This window comes from Mandrillus leucophaeus, unplaced genomic scaffold (genome assembly GCF_000951045.1).
Source record: "Mandrillus leucophaeus isolate KB7577 unplaced genomic scaffold, Mleu.le_1.0 Scaffold132, whole genome shotgun sequence".
NCBI classification, from domain to species: domain Eukaryota; kingdom Metazoa; phylum Chordata; class Mammalia; order Primates; family Cercopithecidae; genus Mandrillus; species Mandrillus leucophaeus.
This window is the reverse complement of record NW_012101277.1, coordinates 1,004,026-1,030,933: the sequence shown is the minus strand read 5'-3', so window position 1 is coordinate 1,030,933 and position 26,908 is coordinate 1,004,026. Positions and strand designations below refer to the sequence as shown.

Genomic DNA, 26,908 nt, shown 5'->3' with positions numbered 1-26,908 from the left:
GAGGATGCTTTTTAATTGTCTTTTAAATTACAGTCAACCTTAGTGGTGGGCGACAGCCTTATGTTTGGACTTTCTTACCCCAGAATATTGTTCCCACAGCAATTGTTGATTATTTCAAACATTTTATCAGAAAGCTTTGTCTCAAATAAAATATATATGCTCAGGAAGGAGAAAGATGCCCTATGGTATTTATACATTAGAATGAACCGAGTTTTACCAGCCCAGATTGTACGGATGATGGGATAGATACGATATCCTATGATGATATGATAGATATATAATACAGTAGAGCACAGTTTGTGTGGACATGGCATGAAGTCCTGGGCTTACAAGCGGAAGACAGGATGGTGGCATTAGAGTGGCTACTGAAAAAAGAGGAAAAGCTTTAAAGACTTGCAGCTCCTTTACTATATTTTTGACCAATCTTGCTTTTAATTGCCGATAAAAATAAGGCCTCAAATGGTTTTAAGCCTCTATTTGAATTCTTAGGCGACTACAAAGGACAGCCAGAGCAGTTAAGATTAGTTCAGTCTTCACCAGCTACAGTGGCTCATGCCTGTAATCCCAGAGCTTTGGGAGGCCGAGGTGGGCAGATCACCTAAGGTCAGGAGTTTGAGACCAGCCTGGCCAACATGGTGAAACCCTGTCTCTACTAAAAATACAAAAATTAGCCCGGCGTGGTGGTGGACACCTGTAATCCCAGCTACTCAGGAGGCTGAGGCAGGAGAATCACTTGAACCCAGGAGGTGGAGGTTGCAGTGAGCCAAGATTGCACCACCGCACTCCAGCTTGGGTGACAAGAGTGAGACTCCATCTCAAAAAAAAAAAAAAAAGGAAAGAAAAGAAAGATGATTAGTTCAGCCTTGAAGAGCAAAGGTTCTCAAAATAATGACATAAACCAAATAGATGTTTATATTCTCTCTCACAAAAAAAAGACCAAAGATTGACAGTGCAGGCCTGGTATGGAGGTTACATAAAGCTTTGCAAGACTCAAGCTCCTCCTACTGCTTGTTCAGGTAAACCCCATTGTAACAGTTGTCCTTAGAATTCAAGATGGTTGCTAGAACTCCAGCCATTACATCTGCATTCATGGCAACAGAATGGAAAAAGAGAGCCTTGCCTTTTAAGGAGACTCCATAAAAGTCTCACACAAGACTTTCATATACATCTCACTGGCCAGAACTTAGAACATGGTCCCTCCAGGCTGCAAGTTAGGTCTGGGAATTACAGTCTTTTAGCTAGCCAGGTCATTGCTAGCTAGTTTTTTAAAAATGGGATTCTGTTCATTTGAAAGAGAAGGGGAGTTATTTGTAGCTAACTAGCCGTGCCTGCCAGAGTAGCTAACATTTACCACATGCTGATTATGCTTGTGCTAGTTATTGTGCTAAGCATATTATTTGCATTATCTCATGTAATCCTCACAGCACCTCTATGAGGTAGTTATTCGCATCCATCCTCATTTGATAGACGAGGAAACTAAGGCTCAGAGGGACTTGCCCCAGGGTGCACAGTAAGTGATAGGGTGGGATCTCAAGTCCAGGACTGGCTGCAGAGCCTCTACCCTTTACTGTCTTTTTATCTCTATTGCCGTAGTTGTGGGGAACCATTTTCTAAATAAGATCTCTAAATGTTAATGCCTCCCCCACAATACAGAGAACATAAGCAGTTTATCTCCAGCTCATTTATAGTTTTTATAATCAATGGCATTAATGTTGCTTTAACAAAATGTAGGTGACAAATTGAACATGTGGCTCTATGGCAACCAGTACTTCTTAGACATGTGTATTTAAATGATTTAACAGGTGGAATTCATTGGCTAAAAGCGAAAGGGTGAACCAGGATCCCCAGACTCCCTTTCTTAGCCTAATTTGCTAATTCTTTTTGAGTTAAACATTTGAAAGCAAGCTAAAGGATAGAATTAGCAAGTTTGGGAGTAGGGTTAAGAAACCAGGGACACCGTCATGCTATCATGAAACAAAAGTAACTGGACTGGCAGTCCGCAAGCTTATATTTGAATCCCAGCTTCATTAATTGTTAGTTGTGTGGCACTGGGAAATCATTTAGCTTCTCTGGGCACTTGTTTTAGTCTGAGTTCTCTATAGATACAGAACCAACAGAATGGGTGTCTGTGTGTGTGTGTGTGTGTGTGTGTGTGTGTGTGTGTGCGCGCGCGCGCGCGCGCGCATATGCAAAGTGATTTACTATAAGGAGTTGACTCCCACAGTTATGGAAGATGAGAAGTCCCAAGATCCGCAGTGAGCAAGCTGGAGATCCAGCCAGGAGGGTTAATGGGATAGTTCTAGTCTGAGTTCAGGCCTGAAAACCAGGAAAGCCAATGGTGTAAGTTCCAGTTCAACTCCAGAAAAAGACCAATGTTCCAGCTCAAAGACCATCACACAGGGAGAGTGAATTCTCTCTTATTGAGCCTTTTTGTTCAAAGCAAGTCATCAGTGGGTTGGATAAGACCCACCTATATTGGAGAGGGCAATCTGCTTTACCCAGCCTACTGATTCATATGTTAATCTCATCCAGAAACACTCTCACACACAGCCAGAATCATGTTTGACCAAATATCTGGGCACCCCACAGCCTAGTCAAGTTGACACATAAAATTAATTATTATGGCATCTGACAAGGCACAAGAGTATAATGGGGAAGGGTCAACGCTTAAATCACAGCTCTGCCCCTTTCAGGTGCGTGTGACTCTGTGCCTCAGTTTTCTCATCTGTAAAATGGAGATGAAAAAATACCTCTTAGAGTTGTTCAAAAGGATGAATGTTTAAAGACAAATGGAAACATTTTGCATGCTTGCTATGCTAGGCACTGTGAGATGTACTGGGGATATAGCTGTGAATGAAAACAGACCAAATCCTTCCTCTCAAGGCATTTCCATTCTAGTGAAGAGAGAGAGAGAGAGATGCCTTAAATAAATAATATGGCAGGAGTAAGAGCTAAGAGGAAAAGTACAGCTGAGTTGATACAGGTAGAGCATTCAGAACAGTGCCTGTCACATGGTAAATGTTTAAAAAACATTAGTAGTTAGTGTTAGCCTCCTCATCATCATCACCCTCTTTATCAATGGACTGGGGATGGCCCCAGCTTCATGTCAGCCTCACAAAGTAAATGCAGATATCAGGAATGATTTTAACAGTAATTACAGATGGTTTTTTACATATATATGAATATTTCTTATGATGAATATTTGATACTTTTGTACCAAAAAGAAAAAAGGAAGGTAACTTCCCTAAGAAACTACATTGATAGTAAATGTTCACAGGGCTGTGATCGGAGAAGTGGAAAAGTAAAAGGCAAAAGCAGAGAAAAGTGGTAACACAAAGGTTAGAGGGAACATTCAAAACAAAATGTGCCTTCATCGGCCCAGTAAAGAGGTCATATGAAATGGGTTTAAAGTGTTAAACCTGTCCCACCACCAAAATCTCAAAAGGTTATGCAGTATTTTAATAGAAGAACCATGATTTGCCCTTTATTACTATTTCTTTACTTTCTCTAGGCATTACAGCATTACACTCAGCATTTTACAAAACAAGGAGTTGACCACTCTCAGTCAGCTAATTCTAATCAAGATTAACACAGATGTCATGATAAATCCATGTGAAATTGATTGTTAATTGTATGTAATTGATTATCACACTCTCTGTGCATCAGCAGCACACACAGCTAGCCAGAGTCAAGAGGTAATCTATCCTCAAGTTCCATTAGATCAAGAGGAAGAGAACTGAGGAAATGAAGATTTATCCAACCCTTTACCATGAGGGCAAGCACATTATCCCATTTATTTCTCACAGCAGCACTATGAGGCAGGTATGCCTAATCTCAGGCTTACATGTGGGAATTGGGGCTTGGAATAATAAGCTCAGGATCACACAGACAGTAAATGACTGATCCAAAATCTAAACCCACTTCTGTTCCCAAGGCCCATCAGTTCCTCACTGGGCAGCTGCCATAGAGAAGGACGTGCAGAGGAGGTGGCAGGAGGAGGGGTAAACCTGAGTTAAAGGATCATTAAAACTCTCTATGACAGACACTTGTGAAAACATGAGCTTTCTAGACTGTTATATGGGTTACAGAATGGGCAAACCCAAATGACTTTGTGTAATCGGCTTTCATATTAGGATATGAAGCCAGGTGTGGTGATTCACATCTGTAATCCCAACACTTTGAGAGGCTGAGCTGGGAGGATCAGTTGAGCCCAGTTTGAGACCAGCCTGGGCAACGTGGCAAAACCCTGTCTCTACCAAAAAACAAATAAATTTAGCCAGGTGTGGTGGTGTGTGCCTGTAGTCCCAGCTGCACAGGAGGCTGAGGTGGGCAGATCACCTGAGCCCAGGAGGTCAAGACTGCAATGAGCCATGATTGTGCTACTGCGCTCCAGCCTGGACTCCAGCCTGAGTAACAAAGTAAGATCCAGTCTCAAAAAAAAAGTAAAAGAAAAAAAAATTAGGATATGTTCATTTTGGGTGCAGCCTTTCATTTAGCTTTAGTGTTATAATGTAAAATTTCCTGTTCAGTGTGCGTTCATACACAGTGGTTACTTCTAAGGATCCATGTCTTGCTCCATTCGGCTTCGTTTTCTTCCTAATGAGCGCTAAATCCAATATGCCTGTATTAGTCAGTTTTCACACTGCAATGAGGAAATACCCGAGACTGGGTAATTTATAAAGAAAAGAGGTTTAATTGACTCAGTTCCCCATGGTTGGGAGGTCTCAGGGAATTTACAGTCATAGCAGAAGGCACCTCTTCGTAGGGCAGCAGGAGAGCGAATGAGTGCCAAGTGAAGGGGCAGCCCCTTATAAAACCATCAGATCTCCTGAGAACTCACTCACTACCACGAGAACAGCATGGGGGAAACCACCCCTGTGATTCAGTTATCTCCACCTGGTCCTGCTCTTGACACGTGGGGATTGTTACAATTCAAGGTGAGATTTGGGTGGGGACACAGCCAAACCATATCAATGCCTAACAAATGTAAATGGAGTATGGAAGCTGTCCTGGTGCAAACCCAGAGGTGGGCTGAGTAACTTTCACGGGAGCGGTTTCAAAAACAGTTGATGTGAGCACAGAATCCAGCCTGGCCTTTATGTATCTTTGAAGCCCTTGTCTCTTTAAAACGTTTAAATTAAAAAAAAAAAAAAAAAAAAAAAAAAGCTGATTATTTTTTAGAGGGAAAGAAAAGATGCTGTTTATTATTTCAAGCCCTTCCTTGAAAACAGCCTCTGAGGACTGCGGAGGGAAACTTTATTGGCTGGTTTTGTGAGCCTCCCACAGACCAGGAGCTAATGTATCCTTCTATAAAGAAGAAACATGCCCAAGGCAAGGTTGAAAAGTCATTCCGAGAGCCCAAGATACTTGCCACCTCATATCGGAAGATTTTTCTCTGAGCCTCAAAGAGGTTTTTGACCTTGAGAGGGGAGGAGTGGGGGTTACGTACTTATTTTAGCTCAAGGGCATTTTAAGAATTTGAAATATATGTATTTCAGTAGTGAAAATGAAAATTCATTCCTTTGAGACAGACTACAGAGGCCTGGGTCTCAAAACAAAACACTGAACAAAGGGAAATAAGGAGTAGGAATATGCTCCCAAACTGAAAATCTCTTTGGAGTACCACATTCTCCACGATGCCTCCTGGAAAACTTTTTTAAAAACACTCTATTTAGGGACCTTGGGCTGACAAAGAATTTCCCTACCTCCTTCCCCTGGCTTTGATTGCTAGACACTTCAATGGAAAGAAAGAGGGGTTGGGATCGTGTGACTCTCTGCGAGGAACTTCTGAATTCTAATCTTGGCCTTGACACACACTGACTTTGGAGACTAGATTAGCTAATTTAACCTGGCTTTGTTTTCCTGCCAGAATGATCGGGATTAATAAAATGACCAATTCAAGGATCTCTGAGAAGAACTGTTTGATAAGAACTTTATATGTAGACATCTTTGAGGGCGTTCTGATCAATGATGCCAACTGCTTCCTACCTCCTGCTTATAGTTTCATTTTCTTTCTGATATTTAAGAATTAGTTATGATTAATGTTTATATACCACAAGTAAGGCTGTCTTTTATTAAAAGAAATGAGCCATATGAACCCCAATGTAATTATTTAGCTTAGAAATGAGAATGTGTTAGAAAGTATACTTTAGTGAAAAAAAAATTCTAAAGAATGTTTTACATCCAGAATCCTTCTCAACGAAGTATTTTGTCCAAACTATTACATTCTGAAATACAGTATTATAATCTTTAAGTGATTAGAATGCTTTAATGACAGACGTCTTAAGCAGTTTCTAGTACTAAATATATATGATACTTGCCAAAATAAATTAGAGGCATTTTTCTTGGATTTTACTGTTCGAAATTGGACCAGAAATGTAAAAGATCACATGAAGGAAATCAAGCTCTAAATCAGTTGTTATCAGATGATCCAATTCAACATATTTTAACTCACTGGCATGGTTTTCTAACTCACATGATTATGTGAATTTGATCCTACCATAGTTTGATAGCATTTGGGGACTGAAATGGACCTTTAGGAATGTTCAAATTAAGAGCCAGGCACAGTGGCTCATGCCTGTAGTCCCAGCATTTTGGGAGGCCAAGGCAGGCAGATCACCTAATGTCAGGAGTTCGAGACCAGCCTGGCCAACATGGTGAAACCCCTATCTCTACAAAAATACAAAAATTAGCCAGGCATGGTGATGCGCGCCAGTCATCCCAGCTTCTTGGAAGGCTGAGTCAGGAGAATCACTTGAACCCAGGAGGTGGAGGTTGTGGTGAGCAAAGATCATACTGCCACACTCCAGCCTGGGGGTCAAAGCAAGACTCCATCTCAAAAAAAAAAAAACAAAAGAAATGTTCAAATTAACCTCCTCATTTTGGAAGAATATCTGGAAGGCTCAGAGAGATTAAGTGATTCACTTATGTCCCAGAGCTAACTCATGGCCAGGTTGGAACTGAAACCCAGGTTTTATTTTAATTCAGATTAGCAAGAAGGTTCTTGTGAGGTGTGTGCTGCTATGCTAGGAGCTTCAGTTGAGACAGTACCAGTTCAGGAGGCTTTCAGTCTAGCAGAGGTGCTAAAGTTAAGAGATAATAACAGCTCACCTTTGTGCCAGGTACTGTTCCAAGCACTTTACATAATTACTTCTTTATATTTTCCCAACAACCCTGGGAGGTAGTTGAGGCACAGAGATGTTAAGTACCTTGCCCAAGGTCACACAGCTAGCAAGTCTCACACGAGGCGGTCTATGCTCTTAGCCCACGTGCTGTACTCCCTTTTTACTGGTGAATATAGTGTGGGTACATAACACAGACTGTTACGTACCCACAGATAGGTTCAGGCAGAGGACTTTGGAGATCCAAAGAGAGGGGTCCATGTTGAAGACTTGAGAAAATTGCAGAGAGGAAAAGGTCTACAATGGACTTGAGAGGATAGCCAGGATTTCAGTAAGAGGAGAGATGAAACAGGGGAAAGGCATCTGAGGAAAAGGAATAGTGAGAGCCAAGGCACAGAGTTGGGAAAAAGCACAAGGTGCATTCGTATAATCTCTCTCTCTGGAGCCCTATCTAGGGAAAGAGGGAAAATCATAAGTTGAATGATTTTGGAACAGCTACTAAAACGAGATTGCAAAGAACATAGGCAGCAAAAAAATGGTTAGACATCTAGTCAAAAGCAGTTTCCAAACTCAAAAAGCTCTCTTGCACAGATTAACAAAGGCCTCTTATTTCTCTTTTTTTTTCCTATTGTTCCAATAAAAGGAGTGAGATGTATTGGATTTGAGGCATAGAATATATGTGTCAATTTCTGAACCACTTTTCATTAAAAGAAAAGGATTCCACAGCAGCCTTTCCCTTTTGGTTGATGCGGCAATTCTGAAGGTGTGGGACTTTTATGATTTCAAGATTCTGAAGTATCTTGGGTCCTCAGTGTAAATATTTCATATACTAAACCTTGCCATATAAAGGTCTAATACACACATGTAATGTTGAAGCCATGTGAAACATTTCCCTGAGAAGAACTAAATATTTAAAGTTGCAGGTGACTTGGAAATTCTAGTAAATTTGGTGGCCTTTCATTATACATGTGCTTTCCCCTTCAACACTGCCAACTACTTGAAACTTTCCTTTGCCACCAAAGGCTATTGCTTAGCTCCTGCTGCCACTGTGGCCCTGGTTAATATCTGTTCCATGTGCAAACTCTTGGATATTTCTTTCAGTAGTTTAAACTTGTATTTCAGTGCCTCAAGACATTGTATGAAAACTGCTTTTGAAATAAGAACTTTCTGAATGACCTTCTCTATCACCGACTTTCCCTGTTGACTTGTTGGGCTTGATTAAGTCTCTTTGCAGCTCAGTTGCTTTGACCCATAAAACGAAGACCATCCCTCAGTTCCCTGGCCTCTCAAGTGTGTGAGAATAAACAAGTGAGCACTGGATGGGCTAGAGCTATTGTGGGCTGAAAAGATTTTCCTAGTTTGTTCCGGCTGCTGTAACAAAATACCACAAAGTGGGTGGCTTACAAACAACAGAAATTTATTTTCCAGTTCTGGAGCTGGGACATCCAAGATCAAGGCAGCAGCAGATTCAGTATCTGGTGAAACCCCTTTGTGGCTCATAGACAGTACATTCTTGCTGTGCCCTCACATGGTTGAAGAAACAAGAGGTCTGTCTCACGCCTCTATTGTAAGTGTACTAGTTGCATTCATGAGTGCTCTGCTCCCATGACCAATCACCCTGGTTATGTCCCCCTAATCCCGTCATCACCTTGAGGAGTTAGGATTTCAACATATGAAGTTGTGGTGGACACAAATGTTCAGAACATAGCAGATATGATAGAAGAGTGGGGTACTTTATTAATTGTGTTGCATTCATGAAGCATTCACCGTGTGCCAGTGATCACTGCAAGGGCTTGACATGTATTCATTTATTCATTCTTTTGTATTCATTTTTCCAACCTTACAGGTAATATACTTATTCCCAATTTAGAGGTGAGTAAAGCAAGGAACATGGTGTGAGACAAAACTAGTATTTAAACCCAAGCATTCTGATTCCTGGGATGAACCATTATAGTTTTTCAGAAATGGAATGGGCTCTCTTTTAGGACAGTGCTCCTGTCTTCTTTCCCGGTGGCTGCCAGCAAGTATGGAGAGAGGGGCTATGACTTTAAGGTCTTAGAATTCGCGGAATGCAGTTACTCCACATTTGTCCCAAATCTCAAAATTTGTGTCGTGTCTCTAAACCAGATAAATGGAAAGTACTAAAAGCATTGTTGCTTCTGCTCTGAAATTGTTATAGGATTATTTCTGTTGCATCCAAGTCTTAAATACCGAATGGCTGGGGGTGGGGTCTTTCAACAAATAATGTAAGTCCTGAGCATGGCTGAGTAACACACAGCCCTGTCATCAGGGAGCTAGACTAGTGAGATATGTCCATGTACAGTGTTGGGCACCAGACTAGATAGAGATCTCTATGGCTCTGGGCAAGCATGGAGCCACTCAGGAGACTTCCTGAAGAAGCTGACACCTGAATTTAGTGCTAAAGGATGGATGGGAAAAGCGTTCCAAAAAGAGGAGAGTGTGTGAGGGAAAGCACAGATGTGTGAAACATCGCCTCTGCAGGGAACTCCATACACTCTGATATTGCCAGAGTGTTAGCAAATCACTAATGCAAAAATAAATGAAGCAGGCCAGGGGCGGTGACTCATGCTTGTAATTCCAGCACTTTGGAAGACCAAGGCAGGCGGATCACTTGAGGTCGGGAGTTCAAGACCAGCCTGGCCAACATGGTGAAACACCGTCTCCACTAAAAATACAAAAATTAGCTGGGCATGGTGGCTCATGCCTGTAATCCCAGCTACTAGGGAGGCTAAAGCAGGAGAATCACCTGAACCCAGGAGGTGGAGGTTGCAGTGAACCAAGATCTTGCCACTGCGCTCTGTCCTGGGCAATAGAGCAAGACTCCGTCTCAATAAATAAATAAATAAATAAATAAATAAAGTATTAAACTGAGATATCTTAAAATCCCATTTCCTAACCATTCTCTCTTACCCCACTACAGTGAGTACTCAAGAGAAAAGAAAGGAAAAGAATCTTTTGCTAAATTAGAATTTATTGGATAAAATACCCTTTATTTCATGTTGAAATCTCTGATAATTGTGAAGTGAGCAGATACTGTAGTATAACACCAAATTGATAATTATGTTTATAAAAAATTATGAACTAATGGAACTAGCATAAATCAATAAAGAAGAAAACATAATTGGATTTCTAGTAATAGAACGTTAATTAAATCAAGACAAGGCCTATCTGTTGTACATAGTAGAGGGCTTGAGGAACTTTTGCTGAATATGAATGTTGATTAAGAGTTCCTTAGAGATAAACAAAACCAATAACCCCATCTATGACTCAAAGACTTAAATTAGAACCTGTCTCCAATAACTACTGGAAAGAGCAAGGGCAGATTAAGGTTTATAAGTACACTTCACTTTCATTACAAATAGAAACATTTTCTTTTTAATAAGGCATAAAACAATTTATCTTCTTTAGGGTAAGTTGATCCTTTTTCATTAGTTTTATTAAAGTACCAAAATCTCATGAAACTAATTGTAATTTATGTTAACATTTAAAAATCATGGTTAAATTTAGCATTTTGAAAAAGATGACTAATGCCCTGATTTAACTTAAATGTAACCATCAAAAATAGAAGCATGTAGCATATCTGTTAAGTATGTCAGCCCACGCCTACCAAATAGCTCTTGGGTTTTCCTCCTTAATGAGCACTTGATGATTGATCAATAATCAGTTTGGGAGCTAATTAAAGTCACTAGAGTAATAGATATCCCTGTATAAGGTTCATCAATTTAACAGTGTGCTAGACAGACTGTAGGGGCATTGTTCATTTCTAGATAATTTCTGTACAGCAAAGCAGATGAGTTATGGCCTCGGAGCCCATGGAGAATTCCAGGAGGAATCTTATATCCCTGGCATAGCACGGTGGACTCCTTGCTGTCTCAAGTCAACAGAACCAGAAGGAGATAATTAATATAATTTGTTGTTACACTGGCTTTTTCTTTTGGTTAAAATTTATCTGCCAGTTGGGCACAGTGGCTCACTGTGATCCCAGCACTTTGGGAGGCCAAGGTGAGTGGATCACTTGAGGTCAGGAGTCCAAGACCAGCCTAGTTAACATGGTGAAATCCTGTCTCTACTAAAAATACAAAAATTAGCCGGGTGTGGTGGCAGACACCTGTAATCCCAACTACTTAGGAGGTTGAGTCAGGAGAATCACTTGAGCCTGGGAGGAGGAGGTTGCAGTCACACCACTGCCCTCCAGCCTGAGCGACAGAGCAAGACTCTGTCTCAAAAAAAAAAAAAAAAAATTATCTGCTATCTACCCTGACACTGAGAAGTACGTTATATATGTTTCCCCAAATAATAAATTATTTTAATTATTGTGAGATTAATATTTGAAATCATGGATTCAATATCAATAGAATTTTAGAGTTAGAAAAGGCCTGAGAGGGCACATAAACCAACCACCTCCTTTGTAGCAGTTAGATAAATCTTGCCCTAGAGTCACACAGTCTCTGCATGGCAGACTGAGGGCTGCAACAGAAAATAAAAACTGGAATAACAGTATGGACACTGTTTTCATATACTACTCCTAAATGTCATCCTACACTATTTCCTCTGAGCTTCATCAGATATTCTCCTTTTAAAGGATATATTAAAATTCTCTTGAAAGGAAGCCTTCTGCACCCAGAAGTTATGCGATCAATTTTTCCTTCTATGATCACGCCTCTACTTTGTACTTTGTCTTTCATCCCACACTTTTCAAAGTGCCTGAGGTATAAAGTTAGATTTGATTGTCTCCCTAATTTTGATCCTGTAGAGAGACCTCATGTTGTCATGTTGTCATCTCTAATAGATGAGGCTTATGCTGAGGATCAGAAAGGCTGAGGTTACAGAGTTATTTTGCAACAAAGCCAGGAACAAAATCCAGGTTTGTTGTTCATAGACCTCTCCATTAAAAATGCTACTCTGTAAATTTACTAGGGGCAAAATCTCAATATGCTATGGTGTTGCAGGACTTTTCCTTAGTTCAGCTAAAGACAGGGTTCTTTGTCCCATGGCCATGAAAATTTAGACTCACAGACATTTTGAATGGTGACAGGGTTTTATTTGGTGAAAAGGAAGAAAAGGGGAAAACAGGAACTCTGCATAAGCCAGTGTCCCATGCTCCAGTGCTTCCCCCACTGGAAGATTGAATCTCAGGTTCTATACAGGAAGAGGAGGGACCAAATCCTTCCCACTGCAAAGGGCCTAAACTTCCCCAGGCTCCACCCCATGAGCAGGCCGGTTGGCGTTTCTCCAGTGACCCCCTCCCACCTGGCTGTGTCAATGGCAGTATGAGATACTTCCATTTTTTTACAAATAGTTAAAAAATCTGCTTCATCAGTCAGATCTCCAGATTAAGAGAGATCCTGAGTTTGCCCCACCATCAGATTGCTTTGCGCATCAGAAGAGAACTGGTTTATCCAGCAGCCAGGCATGGAGCAGGCCTGGGCCAGCACAGAGTGACCCAGGGCAGTGCCCTGACCAGAGCCACGGACCTAGCTCTGCACATTCGTCACCCACTCCTGCCCCCGACAACCCACCACAAGCCCTCACAGTCACTTTTGAAATTCTGGATGACGTGATTTCCTTTTACAAACAAGTGACTTGAACTTTCAAAGCAAAAAAAAAAAAAAATTCTGCCTCATGTTTCTTCACTTATTATTGATCTTGAGCACATTTCACACATTTCTTTAGCTTGTCTGTGAATTTTCTGCTGCATTAATTGACCCATCTGAATGTATGAGTATTAGTGCTTTTACTTTTTAGCAATGTACATATTTTCATATAATAAATATTCATGTAATTTTGGCATCAGACATTTTATCTACATTATTTTTTAGTCATTTTTTATCATTATACAAAGTATGCATAGAGGGAAACATCACATTGTACGCCATAAATATGTACAATTTTTATGTGTCAATTACAAATAAAAATATTTTTAAGTCCCCAAAAAAGAAAAAAAAAATGCTACTCTGTATGATTACTCCAGCAACAAAAGTGTTAACACTACACTGAACAGAAGCTGATTATTTCTGTGATTTTTCTTAGCCTTATTTCCTCCCTTTGCATATGTGGTCTCTATTTTTCCCTTTGTTTTGCTTAGTCTCTGTATCTCGTTTGCCCTGTCACTTGGTTACTTGGCAGTCCCTAGCCAGCAGGGTGCAGAGTCGCAGACAGTGCCTTTTGTTCAAAGCATTTGTTTGGATTATAAATATAATTTGATGATCAATTCAGTCTGTTATGCTGATTTCATTTCAATGGAGTCACAATGTATCTCAAGTTTCCTTTGACAAACTTGCAATAAAGACCATATCTCATGCTATTTAATTGTTCACCTTGGTCTATTTGCTCATTCTAAAGAGTATTGTGGCCAAGTGCAGTGGCTCACGCCTGTAATCCCAGCACTTTGACAGGCTGTCGGGGGGTGGATCACCTGAGGTCAGGAGTTCAAGACCAGCCTGGTCAATATGGTGAAACCCCATCTCCACTAAAAATACAAAAATTAGCCCAGCGTAGTGGAGAGTGCCTGTTATCCCAGCTACTCTGGAGGCTGAGGCAGGGGAATCGCTTGAACCCAAAAGGCGGAGGTTGCAGTGGACTGAGCTCGTGCCATTATGCTCCAGCCTGGGTTACAGAGCTAGACTGCATCTCAAAATAAATAAATAAATAAATAAGACTGGGTACAATGACTCACACCTGTAATCCCAGCACTTTGGGAGGCCGAGGCAGGTGGATCACGAGGTCAGGAGTTCGAGAACAGCCTGACCAAGATGGTAAAACCCCGTCTCTACTAAAAATACAAGAATTAGCCAGTCACAGTGGCAGGCGCCAGTAATCCCAGCTACTTGGGAGGCTGAGGCAGGAGAATTACTTGAACCTGGTGTGGGGAGGTGGCGGAGGTTGCAGTGAGTCGAGATCACGCCACTACATTCCAGCCTGGTGACAGAGTGAGACTCTGTCTCCATCAGTCAATCAATCAATCAATAGAGCTTTGCTAAAATTTTTAACATATGTACTGATATGGTTTGGCTCTGTGTCCCCACCCAAATCTCATGTTGAATTGTAATACTCAGTGTTGGAGCTGGAACCTGGTGGGAGGTGATTGGATCATGGGGGTGGTGCTGTCTCATGATAGAGTTCTCACAAGATCTGGTTGTTTAAAAGTGTATAGCACCTCCCACGTTGCCCTATTCCTCCTTCTCTGGACACCTAAGACATGCCTGCTTCCTCTTCACCTTCCACCATGATTGTAGGTTTCCTGAGGCCTCTCCAGCCATGCTTCCTATGCAGCCTGTAGAACTGTGAGTCAATTAATCCCTTTTTCTTTGTAAATTACCCAGTCTCAGGTGATTCTCTATAGCAATGCAAGAGAAGAGTAATATATAAATGGAAATATTGCTGATTTTCTTCCTTTTACCTCTATTAGAAACAACAATCCCTCCAATCATGGAAAAATTATTACCTGTTATTAAAATGAATTATTTAATGGCATTCTTTTCAAATATCAATAGCTGATATTTACTGTGCACTTATATGTCAGCCTCTTTCTTCTGTGCTCTTCGTATGTGTTAACACATTTTATCCTCCCCACCACCTTAAGCAGTGAGTAATATTGTAATTCTGATTTTATAGTAAGGAAATTGAAGCACAGAAAGGTTAGGTTATTTGCCAAAGACCTCACAGCAAGTAAGGGCAGGGCAGGATTTGAACCCAGGCAGTCTGTCTCATGAGTCTGAGCTCTTAACCATGAGTATGCTACTTCTCAAAGTGAATTGTCCTGTAAATACTACTTTGCAAGTATAATTGAAGTTTTGTAAACTTTGCTTTCACTGATTTATGAAGAGCCATATTAACCCAGGGAGAGAAGGTGGGTTTGTGAAAGTTTATCATTATAACAGTCCTGCTGACTACTTGTGACCTCAGTGAGCAGCAACTCTTTCAGCCCTGATGCTGGGAACAAGAAAAAAAAAAAACTTTCTAGTGTCACTTGCAGGCCTTAAGTGGGAGGTGGGGATGGGATGGGAACTGACAGAGACATCCATTGTAGGTATATGTTAAGGGCTGGCTTCTCATGCCTTTACATCCTTTATGTAAATGAAATATATTATCCATTTTTTCTCTCCCTAATGGGCTTCTGGACTTAAATATAAGCTGATTACAAAGAAGCCTGGGAACTTTTCTCTACCTAATTCCCACTCAGCCTTTCCTGAAGTCCAGCAACTGCCCCATCCCATCTCTGCATATATCCACTTCCTGTTTGTAGTGCAGTAAGAGCAGGCTGGAGTTTGTGTCATCCCTACTGGGGAGAGATTATGTCTTTCATCTCTAGTCTGAAGGCCTAGCACAGTGCCTGGTATTCAGACACTCAGTAGCTGTTTGGTGGATGAATAAATAAAATCAGTATACATTGCACCCTGAAACCTGGGCTAATGTCTGCCTGATTTTAGAGTAACTGTCACCGTACATTGAAAAAGGCGCTAATTATAAGAGGTGTGTGTAGATAGGCCAAAAGCATTTCCAAAGTGTGAATTCAGGAGTGTTTTATAAACATGTAAGTGTCTTTGCAGTCGCCTCCAAGACCATCCTCACTGATAACATTATTTCAGTTTTTATGAGGTTTGGGCTAGCCCAGTTCTCAACATGAAATAGCAAAAAGGCATCTGTTGGTCTGCTTTTATTGTACCTCAGTTCTCTGCTGCTTTGGGAGACAGTGGCGTGCACCTCTCTGCTTAGAGCCTGCCTATGAAGCTTGCACTGTTACTTCTACATCATACCTTAGACACTGTCAGGAATCATAACTACCCACCGTACTGTGTGCTTACATTCTGTCATTTCATCCCCATTTTACCTTGGAGGAACTGGAGCTCAGGGACATTAGGAAACTTGCCCACTTAAGAAATGGTGACACTGGAACTCAATTCCAGGTCTTCCTGGTTCCAGAGTCTGTGTTCATCAGCAGGTTTGGCCGGGTATACTAAAGAGCAAGAAGACTGGAGATTGCAGATGTAAAGATCATGGCACACAGTGTCCTGAGTGCTCTTTTTGAGGGAATTCCTGCCCACTACCACTGTCTCCAGCCACCAGAGAGACAGCTTGCCCAAGGAGAGGCTATAATCTGGAGGGAGGTACTGTGGCTGTGTTAGGTTCCTGGGGTTCAGCTGAAGGTGGCCCTGGTGGCCCTGCTTTCCCGACGCACCTGAGAGTTTCCTGGGGAACAATGGGCTTGGGCTTCCAAGGCTGTGGTACTACCCCAGTGGTTTGGTTAGTCTGGCACTTGCAGAAATTCAGCTACAGTTAGAGTCCTCTTATGTATTGATTGTAGAAAATAGATCTTTATCTTAGGTAGTTGATAAGAAACCCAAAGAATATAGTTTCTCAGAAGAGCTTTTAGTGATTAATGGATTTAGTGAAGCAGCAGGCTATATAGAGTTAGGAAATATTGTCCCTAACATACTGTTTTTCATCTCCCTTCCCTGCTAAACCACCACATCATTTCTTTTCTGAGAGGCCATAAATTCCAACACTAACCGTATTTCACAAATGACTTAGAACTATTTGTCATTCCATTAGTCCAATCCCAGGTATTTATTGCTAGTGCTATTTTGGAAGCCTGGAATAGAAAAGAACAATGCCAGGCACATTGTAGATGTTTAATAAATATTTGTTAAGTGAATAAATGGATGGGCAAGCTTACTATAAAATGGGTTCTTATCCTTCATTTGATTGTCACCTATTTTACTCATACTGTATATGAGACAGTTTTAAGAATCTGAAGGTACATAAACATGACTGGTACCCTTGCCATTCTTACAGGACAGTCCACAATCTGGGTGGTACACAGAGAGCTGTGACATATAGCTAAAGTGCTGTGTGCTGAAGAGTCTGAATGAAGAGCTGTCTTGAAAGACAATACTTGTCTTGGCAGTCCAAAGAATAAGATCCCTTTGGCTGAGAAGCCAGGGAACACTTAGCCATAGGTGAGATTTAAGCTTGCCATGGAGAATGGGTCAAATGTCAAAAGGAGGAGGCGCTGGGGGACGGCAGCTCAGGGACTTGCTTGGGAGAAGCTGCAGAGGCAAGAACGTATAAATTCTGGGGAGGGAGCCGTAAGTGACTGATTCAGAGTGGTACACAAATTGCTGCTTGGATGGGTGTTGGGACCAATCTGAGAGCACTAAACTCCATGGTAGAGGGAATCAAGTCAAGTTTAAGAAAAGGTCGAAGAGCATGGTAACAGGGAAAAGGCCCTATAACTGTCATCGTGGATTCTTTTTCTTATTGTCCATTCCCTCTTCCTCCATACTAAATGAAGTCACCCCAAGCCATCCTGCATATCTCTACCACATTATTACTAAGACACTGCTTAGACCATACTGTCTGCAACACTGTGGATTCACCAACACCTATAGAATACATTATGCCCTTCTCAGTGGGGGATTTCAAGACTCTCTGGCCCATGCCAACTTATCTAATCTTATCCTTCAGCTTGTTACCCAACCATCTACTTTCCAAGTTCTTCCCTGGACCCCTTCTCTGCCATCTTGGTCTGCTCATGCCTACCTCACCTGTGCACTTTCCCGCATCCCCGCCTTATTAGAACGTTGCTTGTACCATCTTTCCAGCCTGGATGCCCTCCCTTCATCTGTGCCCATCAGAACATCAAAAGCCCATTTTTTAGTCTCCAAAATTTTAAACTTTTAGAAGATGGAAACCAAATATTTCTTTTTACACCCATCAGTGGGTTATGGGTGGTAAGCACCAAGTGCATGTTGAATACATAAATATCTTCATCCCCTCTTTTCCTCCATTCCTACATAGAACTAAGAGTGACTGTATCCCTTAGATAAAGAGGCCTTTCAATTGTACGACACTTTAGACTTTCCAAAGGTTATGGCATAGCAGTCCAAAACACCTCATCTGAAGCCAGGCTGTCTGGGTTCCCACCATTGCTCTACCAGCTGTGTGACCTGGGACAAGTTACATAACCTCTCTATGCCTCAGTTTTGTCATCAGCATAAACGGAAGAATAAAGGTACCTACCTCATAAGAGTTCCTAGAAGGATTAAATATGTTATTTGTAAAATGTTGAAAATACTATGTCTAGCACATAGTAAGCATTATATAATGCTTGCTAAAGTAAATTATACATATATATGTACATATCTATATTAGTGATACTGTATGTATTGTGTACATAGATATTTATAGTAAATACTCAATAAAATTTAAATTTAAAAACACACACACATAGGGACACACAATTTGGCATCCATGATGACCTTGTAAAGTAATCAGAGGCATTAAATAATTTCCGCACACATAGTAATTATAGATCCATTCCTGGGATCCATGTCTTCTAACTTTCGAACCAGTAGTCAAAAAATAGAAACTATAGCATTAATCTATTGATCTTCTCCAACACATACAGTTTTCAGATATATAGTGATTTCTTAACACAAAGTATTAAATTTGCTACAGGTATTTTTATTATTTTGACTTAAACTATATGAGTAGTGTCAGATACATAATATGGGTGTGTCAATAAGAAAAAAATATTAATTTCTGTGCACGTTATCATATAGGATATCCCAATCTCCTAAGGAAATTCATGATGTGGGTCATTTTCTACTTGACTGTTTTTTCAGCCGTTGAGGAAAAATGGAGCAAGAAAGATAAATTAGGTGTATTGAACGGAGAATTATGCATGAAGTTTTAGTAGAGAAGAATTCAAACAGGAAAATATTCTATGGGAGTACATTTACATGGCTATATGCCTGTCAGGTCATTTGGTATGCAAAGGCTTGTGTTTGCATTAAGCTGTTGGAGAAGCTGTTATTTTCTTTGCAGTATGTATTCAAAATGCACCTGTAAAAAATAAAAGCTTTCCTTTACTTCTCTGAAAAAGAAAGAGAACTGTCTGTTATTTTAAATACAAAATACATTTGACTTCTGTCAACAGCTTACATTTTAAATAATGCAGTTTGTACTCGCATTCATTATCTGCAATTAGAGTTCTGGAAAAGCTTTTAGCATTTATCTCCCCAACTTTTAAAATTCATTCATTGTTAACATTTTAGTGAATAGTGGAAACCCTAAATCAAATTGGAAAACTCAAAAAAGAAATTTGCTTTCCGGAAATTACCACTGAACTAGGTAGAGAATCCTCAGCTATTGTGCTGAACCACATTATGATGAGATACACTCTTTTCTTTTCAGCGTTAGGTCAGACTGAAATGTTTTCCTTTTAACCCATACTAGTCAATAAGGAACACCCTGCTGGCAGTCAGCGCAGTATCTTTTCTCTTATACTAAGGCTTATTTTGTGCAAACTACCTGTTTATACTAGTCCTCAGTGTCCAAGTCAAGCAAGAGTCAGAAGTTCGGGTTTTTTCTTTGCGATAATATATTTAAAAGAAATATTTCTCAGATTCTCGGGGTGGCCAAGTGTGATGAGAGTCACATGTTCTCATTTCCTCCTTCCTATTAGCAAGAATACAGACAGCTGAGCAACTCGTGTGTGTGTGTGTGTGTGTGTGTGTGTGTATGTACGCGCACGCGCGTGTGTGTGTGTACACCCTGTCATTTTAAGATGTAACTGGAACCAAGACCCAAATATAATAGTGTGTGGGTTTGCTTCAGGCAGGGAATAACAGAGCCAAGCCTAGAAAGAAATGCAAGGTGTGTGTAGATTCGTTGACCTTTTGCTGTTTGCCCAGCTGCAGGGTGACTCCCTTTTCATTTCCCAGCTGCTCAGCTGCTTCCTACTGCTATTTTATTTTTCTTTTAAACTGGAGTAGCCAACCAAGCTTCTCCCAGACAGGTTCAATAATTATTAAAAACAGACAACTTTCCAATTACACATGGCTCAGAAAAAGCTGCCAATGCTTTATAGTTTAGCCCTAACTTTGTTCTGGCTCTGTAATGCCTTTGACCTGATTTACTAGCTTACATTTTTAAGGAAAGCCATCATCAGATTTTATGAAAATAAGTAAAGGTTCTTTGTTAACCCCGCGTTCTACTCTTCAAAATAGTCATCTAGAGAACATATGTTAAGTTGAACCATAAGAAAGTACTGATTTTCCACCTTTTTAATAACTTACAGAAGCAGCAATTTCAAATGGATCAACCTAAATAAATATATTTATTCCAGTGATGCTTCCGGTCTCAAACCATTTGAAAACTCATCTCTTGAAATGAGAAAAATCAAATTCATTACTTGAAAACATTGCATTATTCTCAACTTCTTAAACCTTAGTTATAAAATTGGCTCTGAGTAACGTGTGGTTATTTGCATATGAAATGAAGTCTGTCTTCTGGGGATGAGAATTTGACATCATTTATAAGAAAGTACTGCCACAAATGCTTAGCATTGGGTGCCGAGTTCGGGTGTGCTCCTCGACACATCCTTTGCATTGGAGTCATCACACCTTACATGTGTTGTTTCTTTTAAGGAGTATAATTGTGCTCAAAATACACAGGTTTTCAAATTCACCCAGATGTCTGACATCTGAAAGCATATTGAAATTATATTGGAAAAATTATGATTTTCAGGTAAAATCTGTGACTCTGAAATCTGTGACTGTTATTCTCCTGTACCTAAGAATACAGAGATTACATACAGACTTATAGATACTATTAGAAAAATAATGAATAGCTTGTTTATTATTTGAGAAAATATTTATTAAGCACCTATGTTGTCTGAAATACTTTCAGAGATACCACTATAGACCAGTTTGTTTTAATTAGCCGAGTTTAAAATTGGCAATATATTACTAAGTCTCAGAAATGTGCATATTCTCTAACCCTGCAATTCTATTTCTAAAAATTTGTCCTAAGAAATATGACACAATTTTGTACACAGATGTTTTTTGTAACAATAATATAGCCAAAATGTGTAATAATTGAGGATTCATTCTATAAGTTTTAATACATTATGAAATTTTTATATTCTATATATTCCTAAATTTATTAAAATTCAAATTACATATATCATTTCTAAGAGAAGAAATTAGATATACAGCAAAGGTTTTTAACACAACTTTATAAAGCAAATAGTTGAAATATCCTTAAATTTTTAACAATGGGAAATTAAGTTATGGCACAGTCATATAGAAAAATACTATGTAGCACTGAAAATTATGTTTAGAAGAATATTTAATGATATAGGAAAATGTGCTGATATATAAATGACAAAGGACATTGTAATCTAAAAATTATAAATATAGGATGGTCTCAGTTTTTGAAGAGAGAAATCATATATGGCATTTTATTTTATTTATTTATTTATTTTATTTTATTTTGTTTATTTGTTTGTTTGAGGCAAGGTCTCACTCTGTCACCCAGGCTGAAGTGCAGTGGCACAATCTCAGCTCACTGCCACCTCCATCTCCCGGGCTCAAGCAGTCCCCTCACCCCAGCCTCCCAAGTAGCTGGCTCTACAGGTGCACGCCACCAGGACCAGCTAATTTTTTTATTTTTGTAGAGACAGGGTCCCGCTGTGTTGCTCGGGCGGGTCTCAAACTCTTAGTTAGGCTCAAGCAGTCCTCCCACCTTGGCCTCGCAAAATGTGCTGGGATTACAAGCGTGAAGCCACCATGCCCTGCCCTTAATTTTAACTGACATCCCCTCACTACAGTAGCCAGCCATATATGGCATTTTTAAAGGAAGAAATGTGTGTGTGTGTGTGTGTGTGTGTGTGTGTGTTTTCATAGAGAAAAGGCTGGAAGGCTTTATACTAAAATCTTGTCAGTGATTTTGATTGCTTTTTATTTTCATTATTATTATTATTATTATTATTATTATTATTATTATTTGAGATGGTGTCTCACTTTGTCAACCAGGCTGGAGTACAGTGGCACAATCTCAGCTCACTCCAACCTCCAAGCGATTCTCCTGCCTCAGCCTCTCGAGTAGCTGGATTACAGGTGTGCCACCACAGTTGGCTAATGTTTTGTATTTTTAGTAGATACAGGATTTCACCATGTTGGCCAGGCTAGTCTCAAACTCCTGACCTCAAGTGATCTGTCTGCCTCGGCCTCCCAAAGTGCCAGGATTACAGACATGAGCCAGTACGCCCAGCCTATTTTTTTGTTTGTTTGTTTTGTTTTTGTTTGTTTTTTTAAGAAAATAAATGTTTTCTACAATGAACATAAAGTATTACTTTGTGGTCAGAAAAACAATGTTTTTTCAACTAAAACTATGTATGAACCTTAATATTTCCATTTTTTACTTTGACAAATAGATTTTATGCAATAAAATTCCTTTAATAAAGACTGTATGAATTTGGGTTTGGGTTGGGCTAAAATTGATCCATGAATAGATGTTTTATTCTGCAAATTAATAATGTAGAGGAGATTTTACAGAAATACTTTTAAGCTAAAGAGAACTTTTCAGGTACATTGAAAAGTATGCATAAGACTCCGTAAATCATTTTTTCATCAAATCCTGCCCCCTAAGTGCCTTTTCCTGGCAGATGAATTTGCATATTTCTGTGTGCTTTATGTAGAAGCAGTAGTCCATAATTCACTTATTTTACTAACAGTTTGACTTTCCCCTCTGCCATTTGGAAGGTGGCATGTATATCGTATATGTCCTATAAATGGTTCCCATTCACTCTCTCAATTACAGACAGACATCTTGTAACGATTTGGGTCACTTTTCCACAGGTGATGAAAACATACCATATGTATCATGCAGAGAGCATCAGTGCAGAGAGCAAGCTGAAAGAGGCTGAAAAACAAGAGGAAAAGCAAATTGGAAGATCTGGTGATCCAGTCTTCCATATTCGACTAGAGGAGAGACATCAACGGCGAAGCTCTGTAAAGAAAATTGAAAAAATGAAAGAAAAAGTAAGTGAAAAGAGATAGCAGAACTCCTCTGCCTTCATTTGAGGAGACAATACTAAGAACACTGATGCAATAGCTGATATCCACACATTGTAAATTATTGTGAAATGACATGCATTTCCTCCCATGGGAATGAGAAATGTTTAAGAAATGTAAAAATCATGTAATAACAGCTGGACATCATTTAGTGGTGAATGCCAAGTATTCAATACACAGTGTGGAGAACTTGAATATTAACAAGGAGATTTCATTGCAAATGGGCCTGAAGCCCAAATACATTGTTATTATTCCCCATAGCTGGGTGATTTTAGTTTGCTATTTAAATCAGATTCAAAATGTACTTTTGGCAAAGGACTTTGAGGGTCATTTGTATATGTGGAATGAATTGTTAAGGTTAATAAAAATTCATGTATGTTTCTCTGTCTTGATTAAAAATGACTTTGCGTTCTTTCCCACTGCCTGGATCTTCTTCATTACAGAGACAAGCAAAATATTCGGAAAATAAGCTAAAATCAATTAAGGCACGGAACGAATATCTCCTAACACTTGAAGCCACCAATGCCTCAGTTTTCAAGTATTATATTCATGATCTTTCTGATTTAATTGATGTGAGTACTTGAAGTTTTTGTCTTTCCATATTAAAATGAAATTAACAATAACCATATTTCATTGATTGGAAAATACTATCATTTCTTAAGACTGTTATTTTACGTAATACTCAGAAAGAAAAAAATACTTTTATTTAAATTATCCATAATACGAAGACACTATCATCTGTAAGATGCATGTGAAAAAGTGTGCATCCTAAAACCAATGAAAAATAAATGGTTAGATTCTGTGAAGCTGTGAGAAGCCTGGTAAACTCAGCTAAAACAGGGCCCAGTCATTTGCAAGTTATGTACTGGCGCAGCCCTAACTGCATTCATTATTTCAAAATGTATTTATTGGGCCCCCACTATTGTGAGACGCTGAAGCTCTCAGAAGCCATACGCAGCCCTTACCCTCTAGGATTTAAAGTGAAGAAGACAGACTTAAGAAATGACTACATGGATGATTACTTTATTACAGTTGTGGTCATTACTGGGATGCAAAATAGAGTGCACATAAATGACATTTACAGATGTATCTAAGTCTGTACATTCTCTCATAGGATATGATATAAAAAAGCAGTAATTAGGTTTATTTAGAGCTCTCCAAATACATATTCATTGTATGTATGCAGTGTTTACTGCCGTTATTTCCCAACTTTAACCCTCCACATTATTCATTCATCCTTTCATTCAGAAAACATGTACTGAGTAGTCCAGTCATTGTGCTAACACTATAGGAGGCTGCAAAGATGAACACAAAAATCCCACGTCTAAAAATGCCACTACCTGCAAATAAAAGATAACAAGTGATTAAGTGCCATAAAAACAGCACAGATAAAGTCATAGAGGTTCAGAGGGTTACCTGCTGGAATTTTATTCATATGCTGCTTTGTATTAATTGGATTCAACAGTTATAATTAAATTAGCCGTCATAATTTAAACATACAGTAGGTTAAAACAGCTTCATTTTTCTGGTGAATTAAGTTCCATGTATTTAGCTGTGCCAAACCATTTAGCCACAGTTTGGGATTTCTATAAAAGAATTGTTGAGGGAAGGAATTATTTTTTAGCTTAATAACACTCTGATGTGCCTCTTTTTTTTTGAGACAGAGTCTCACTCTGTCACCTGGGCTTTAGTGCAGTGGCTACAGTGGCACTATCTCAGCTTACTTCAACCTCTGCCTCCTGGGTTCAAGCGATTCATTTGCCTCAACTTCCTGAGTAGCTGGGGCTACAGGCACGTGCTACCACACTGGCTAATTTTTGTATTTTTAGTAGAGATGGGCTTTTGCTGTGTTGTCCAGGCCGCTGTTGAACTCCTAAACTCAAGTGATCCACCTGCCTCAGCCTCCATTAGAGCTGGGATTACAGGCCTGAGCCACTGTGCCTGGCCAGCCACCTCACCCAGCCTCTGATGTGAATGTTTTTCTTTTTGTCTCAAAACAATGTTATCCTATAATATCATAATTTGTTTATATAGAACCATGTAGTAATAAATAAAACCAGGGAAAATTTTCTCTTTTCACTTACTACAAAATATTTCATTCAAGTAATCACTTGATTATTTTAAATGCAGAAACTTTTTGTGTTGCTTTAAATACTTACGTCTTCCAGCACCCTGATGAAACAAAAGGAGCTTTTTCTGTTACACTCCTCCTAGATTTCCTAAATAAAAGATTTTACTCGGTTTCCTGAGTAAAAATAAAGAATTTTATGACCCCAGTTTTCAAACTTAAATCTGTCAGGTTTCTCCAAGGTATAGGGAATATAAAAGAACTAATCCTATGTAACTTCTTTCTTGCTTTTTTGTTTAGGGTTCATTTTGGTAGTGATTGGAGTACTTGGCCAAATCCAAACCACTTTTTTTTTTTTTTTTTTGGGACAGAGTCTCACTCTGTCACCTAGGCTGGAGTGCAGTGACACGATCTCAGCTCACTGCCACCTCCACCTCGCAGGTTCAAGCAATTCTCCTGCCTCAGCCCCTTGAGTAGCTGGAATTACAGGTGTTCACCACCACACCCGGCTAATTTTTGTATTTTTAGTAGAGATGGGGATTCACCGTGTTGGTCAGACTGGTCTCGAACTCCTGACCTCGTGATCCACCTGCCTTGGCCTCCCAAAGTGCTGGGATTACAGTCGTGAGCCACCGGGCCCAGCCAATCCAAACCAATTTTAATGCCAGAAAAACTCCCCATGTATCGAAAAGTGTTTCTTTAATACCTACAAGGTACTAAGCACCATTCCTGACAATGGGAATCCAGCAGTGAATAAAACCGAAGGCTTCACGTTTGTTGACTTTATGTATGAATTGGGAGACAAACTATAAATGAATTTATATACATAAAAGTACATGTATATACACACACATATAAAATAAGTTATGACACTGCCATACAGAAAAATGAAACAGAGCTATGGAGTTGCTTTTGATGGAGTGTCCAGTAAAAGCCTGATACTTGAGCAGAGGAGTGAGTTGGAATACCTTGCAGCTATCTGGGAAAGGAATGCCTCACACAAAAGGACTGGCGTATCTAAGGGTACAGAAGCAGAGGTGTGTCTTCCCATCTGAAGATACTCATGGAATAGCAAAGGAGGCCAGAATGGCTGCAGCTGAGCGAGTGAGGAGGAAGGTGCTAGGAGATGAGATTGGCAGAAGTCCTATCACTTAGCATCTTTTGGGTAGGGAAGGGGTTTGAATTTTGTTCTATATGTGATGGGGAGCCATTGAAGGGTTTTTTGAGCAGGGAAGTGACATCACCTGGGTTACATTTTAAAGATTCACTCTGGCAGCAGAGTGAGAAATAGACTAAAGGAGTCAGGAGGACACCAGTGAAAACAGGGAGCTATAGCAAGAGTCTTTGCAGTTGCCCAGGCTAAAGATGACTGGTGTGGACTGGTGTGGACTGGTGGCTTGGACTGGTGTGGTAGTGATAGACCTATGCAAGTGGTTGGATCAAAATAGATTGAAGACAGAGCTCTAGGAATTTGCTGCCATGTGTGAAAAAGGATAGAAATGACTGCTAGGTTGAGGTCCTGAAAAATGACTCCTAGGTTACTGATAATGCCATCTACAGAGATGGGGGCCCCAGGGGAGAAGCAGGCTGAAGTGGGAGCAGTAGTCCTGCTATGTCTGTGAAAACTGAGATACCTATCAGACATCTGTGTGGAGATGTAAAGGAGCATCGTCAATATTTTTGGGATATATCAGACTGGAATCACATGTCAGGATTATGAGAGTCATCACCATCATTGTCATGGATATTTATTGAATGCCTGCTATGTAACAGGCAGCATAATATCTAATTATCACAACACTCTGAGGTAAACAGTGTTTTCTCCATTTTATAGA

General features: G+C 39.8%; 1 protein-coding gene across 1 annotated transcript in view; it reads left to right on the top strand.

Annotated features, from left to right (window-relative positions):
* The window catches only part of SRGAP1 (SLIT-ROBO Rho GTPase activating protein 1), a 193,514-nt gene that overhangs the window by 56,922 nt on the left and 109,684 nt on the right, over positions 1–26,908 (top strand). Inside the window, exons 6-7 of the mRNA XM_011972934.1 lie at positions 22,790–22,972; positions 23,449–23,577. Coding sequence (XP_011828324.1) covers positions 22,790–22,972; positions 23,449–23,577 — 312 coding nt within the window. The remainder of the gene's footprint in view (positions 1–22,789; positions 22,973–23,448; positions 23,578–26,908) is intronic.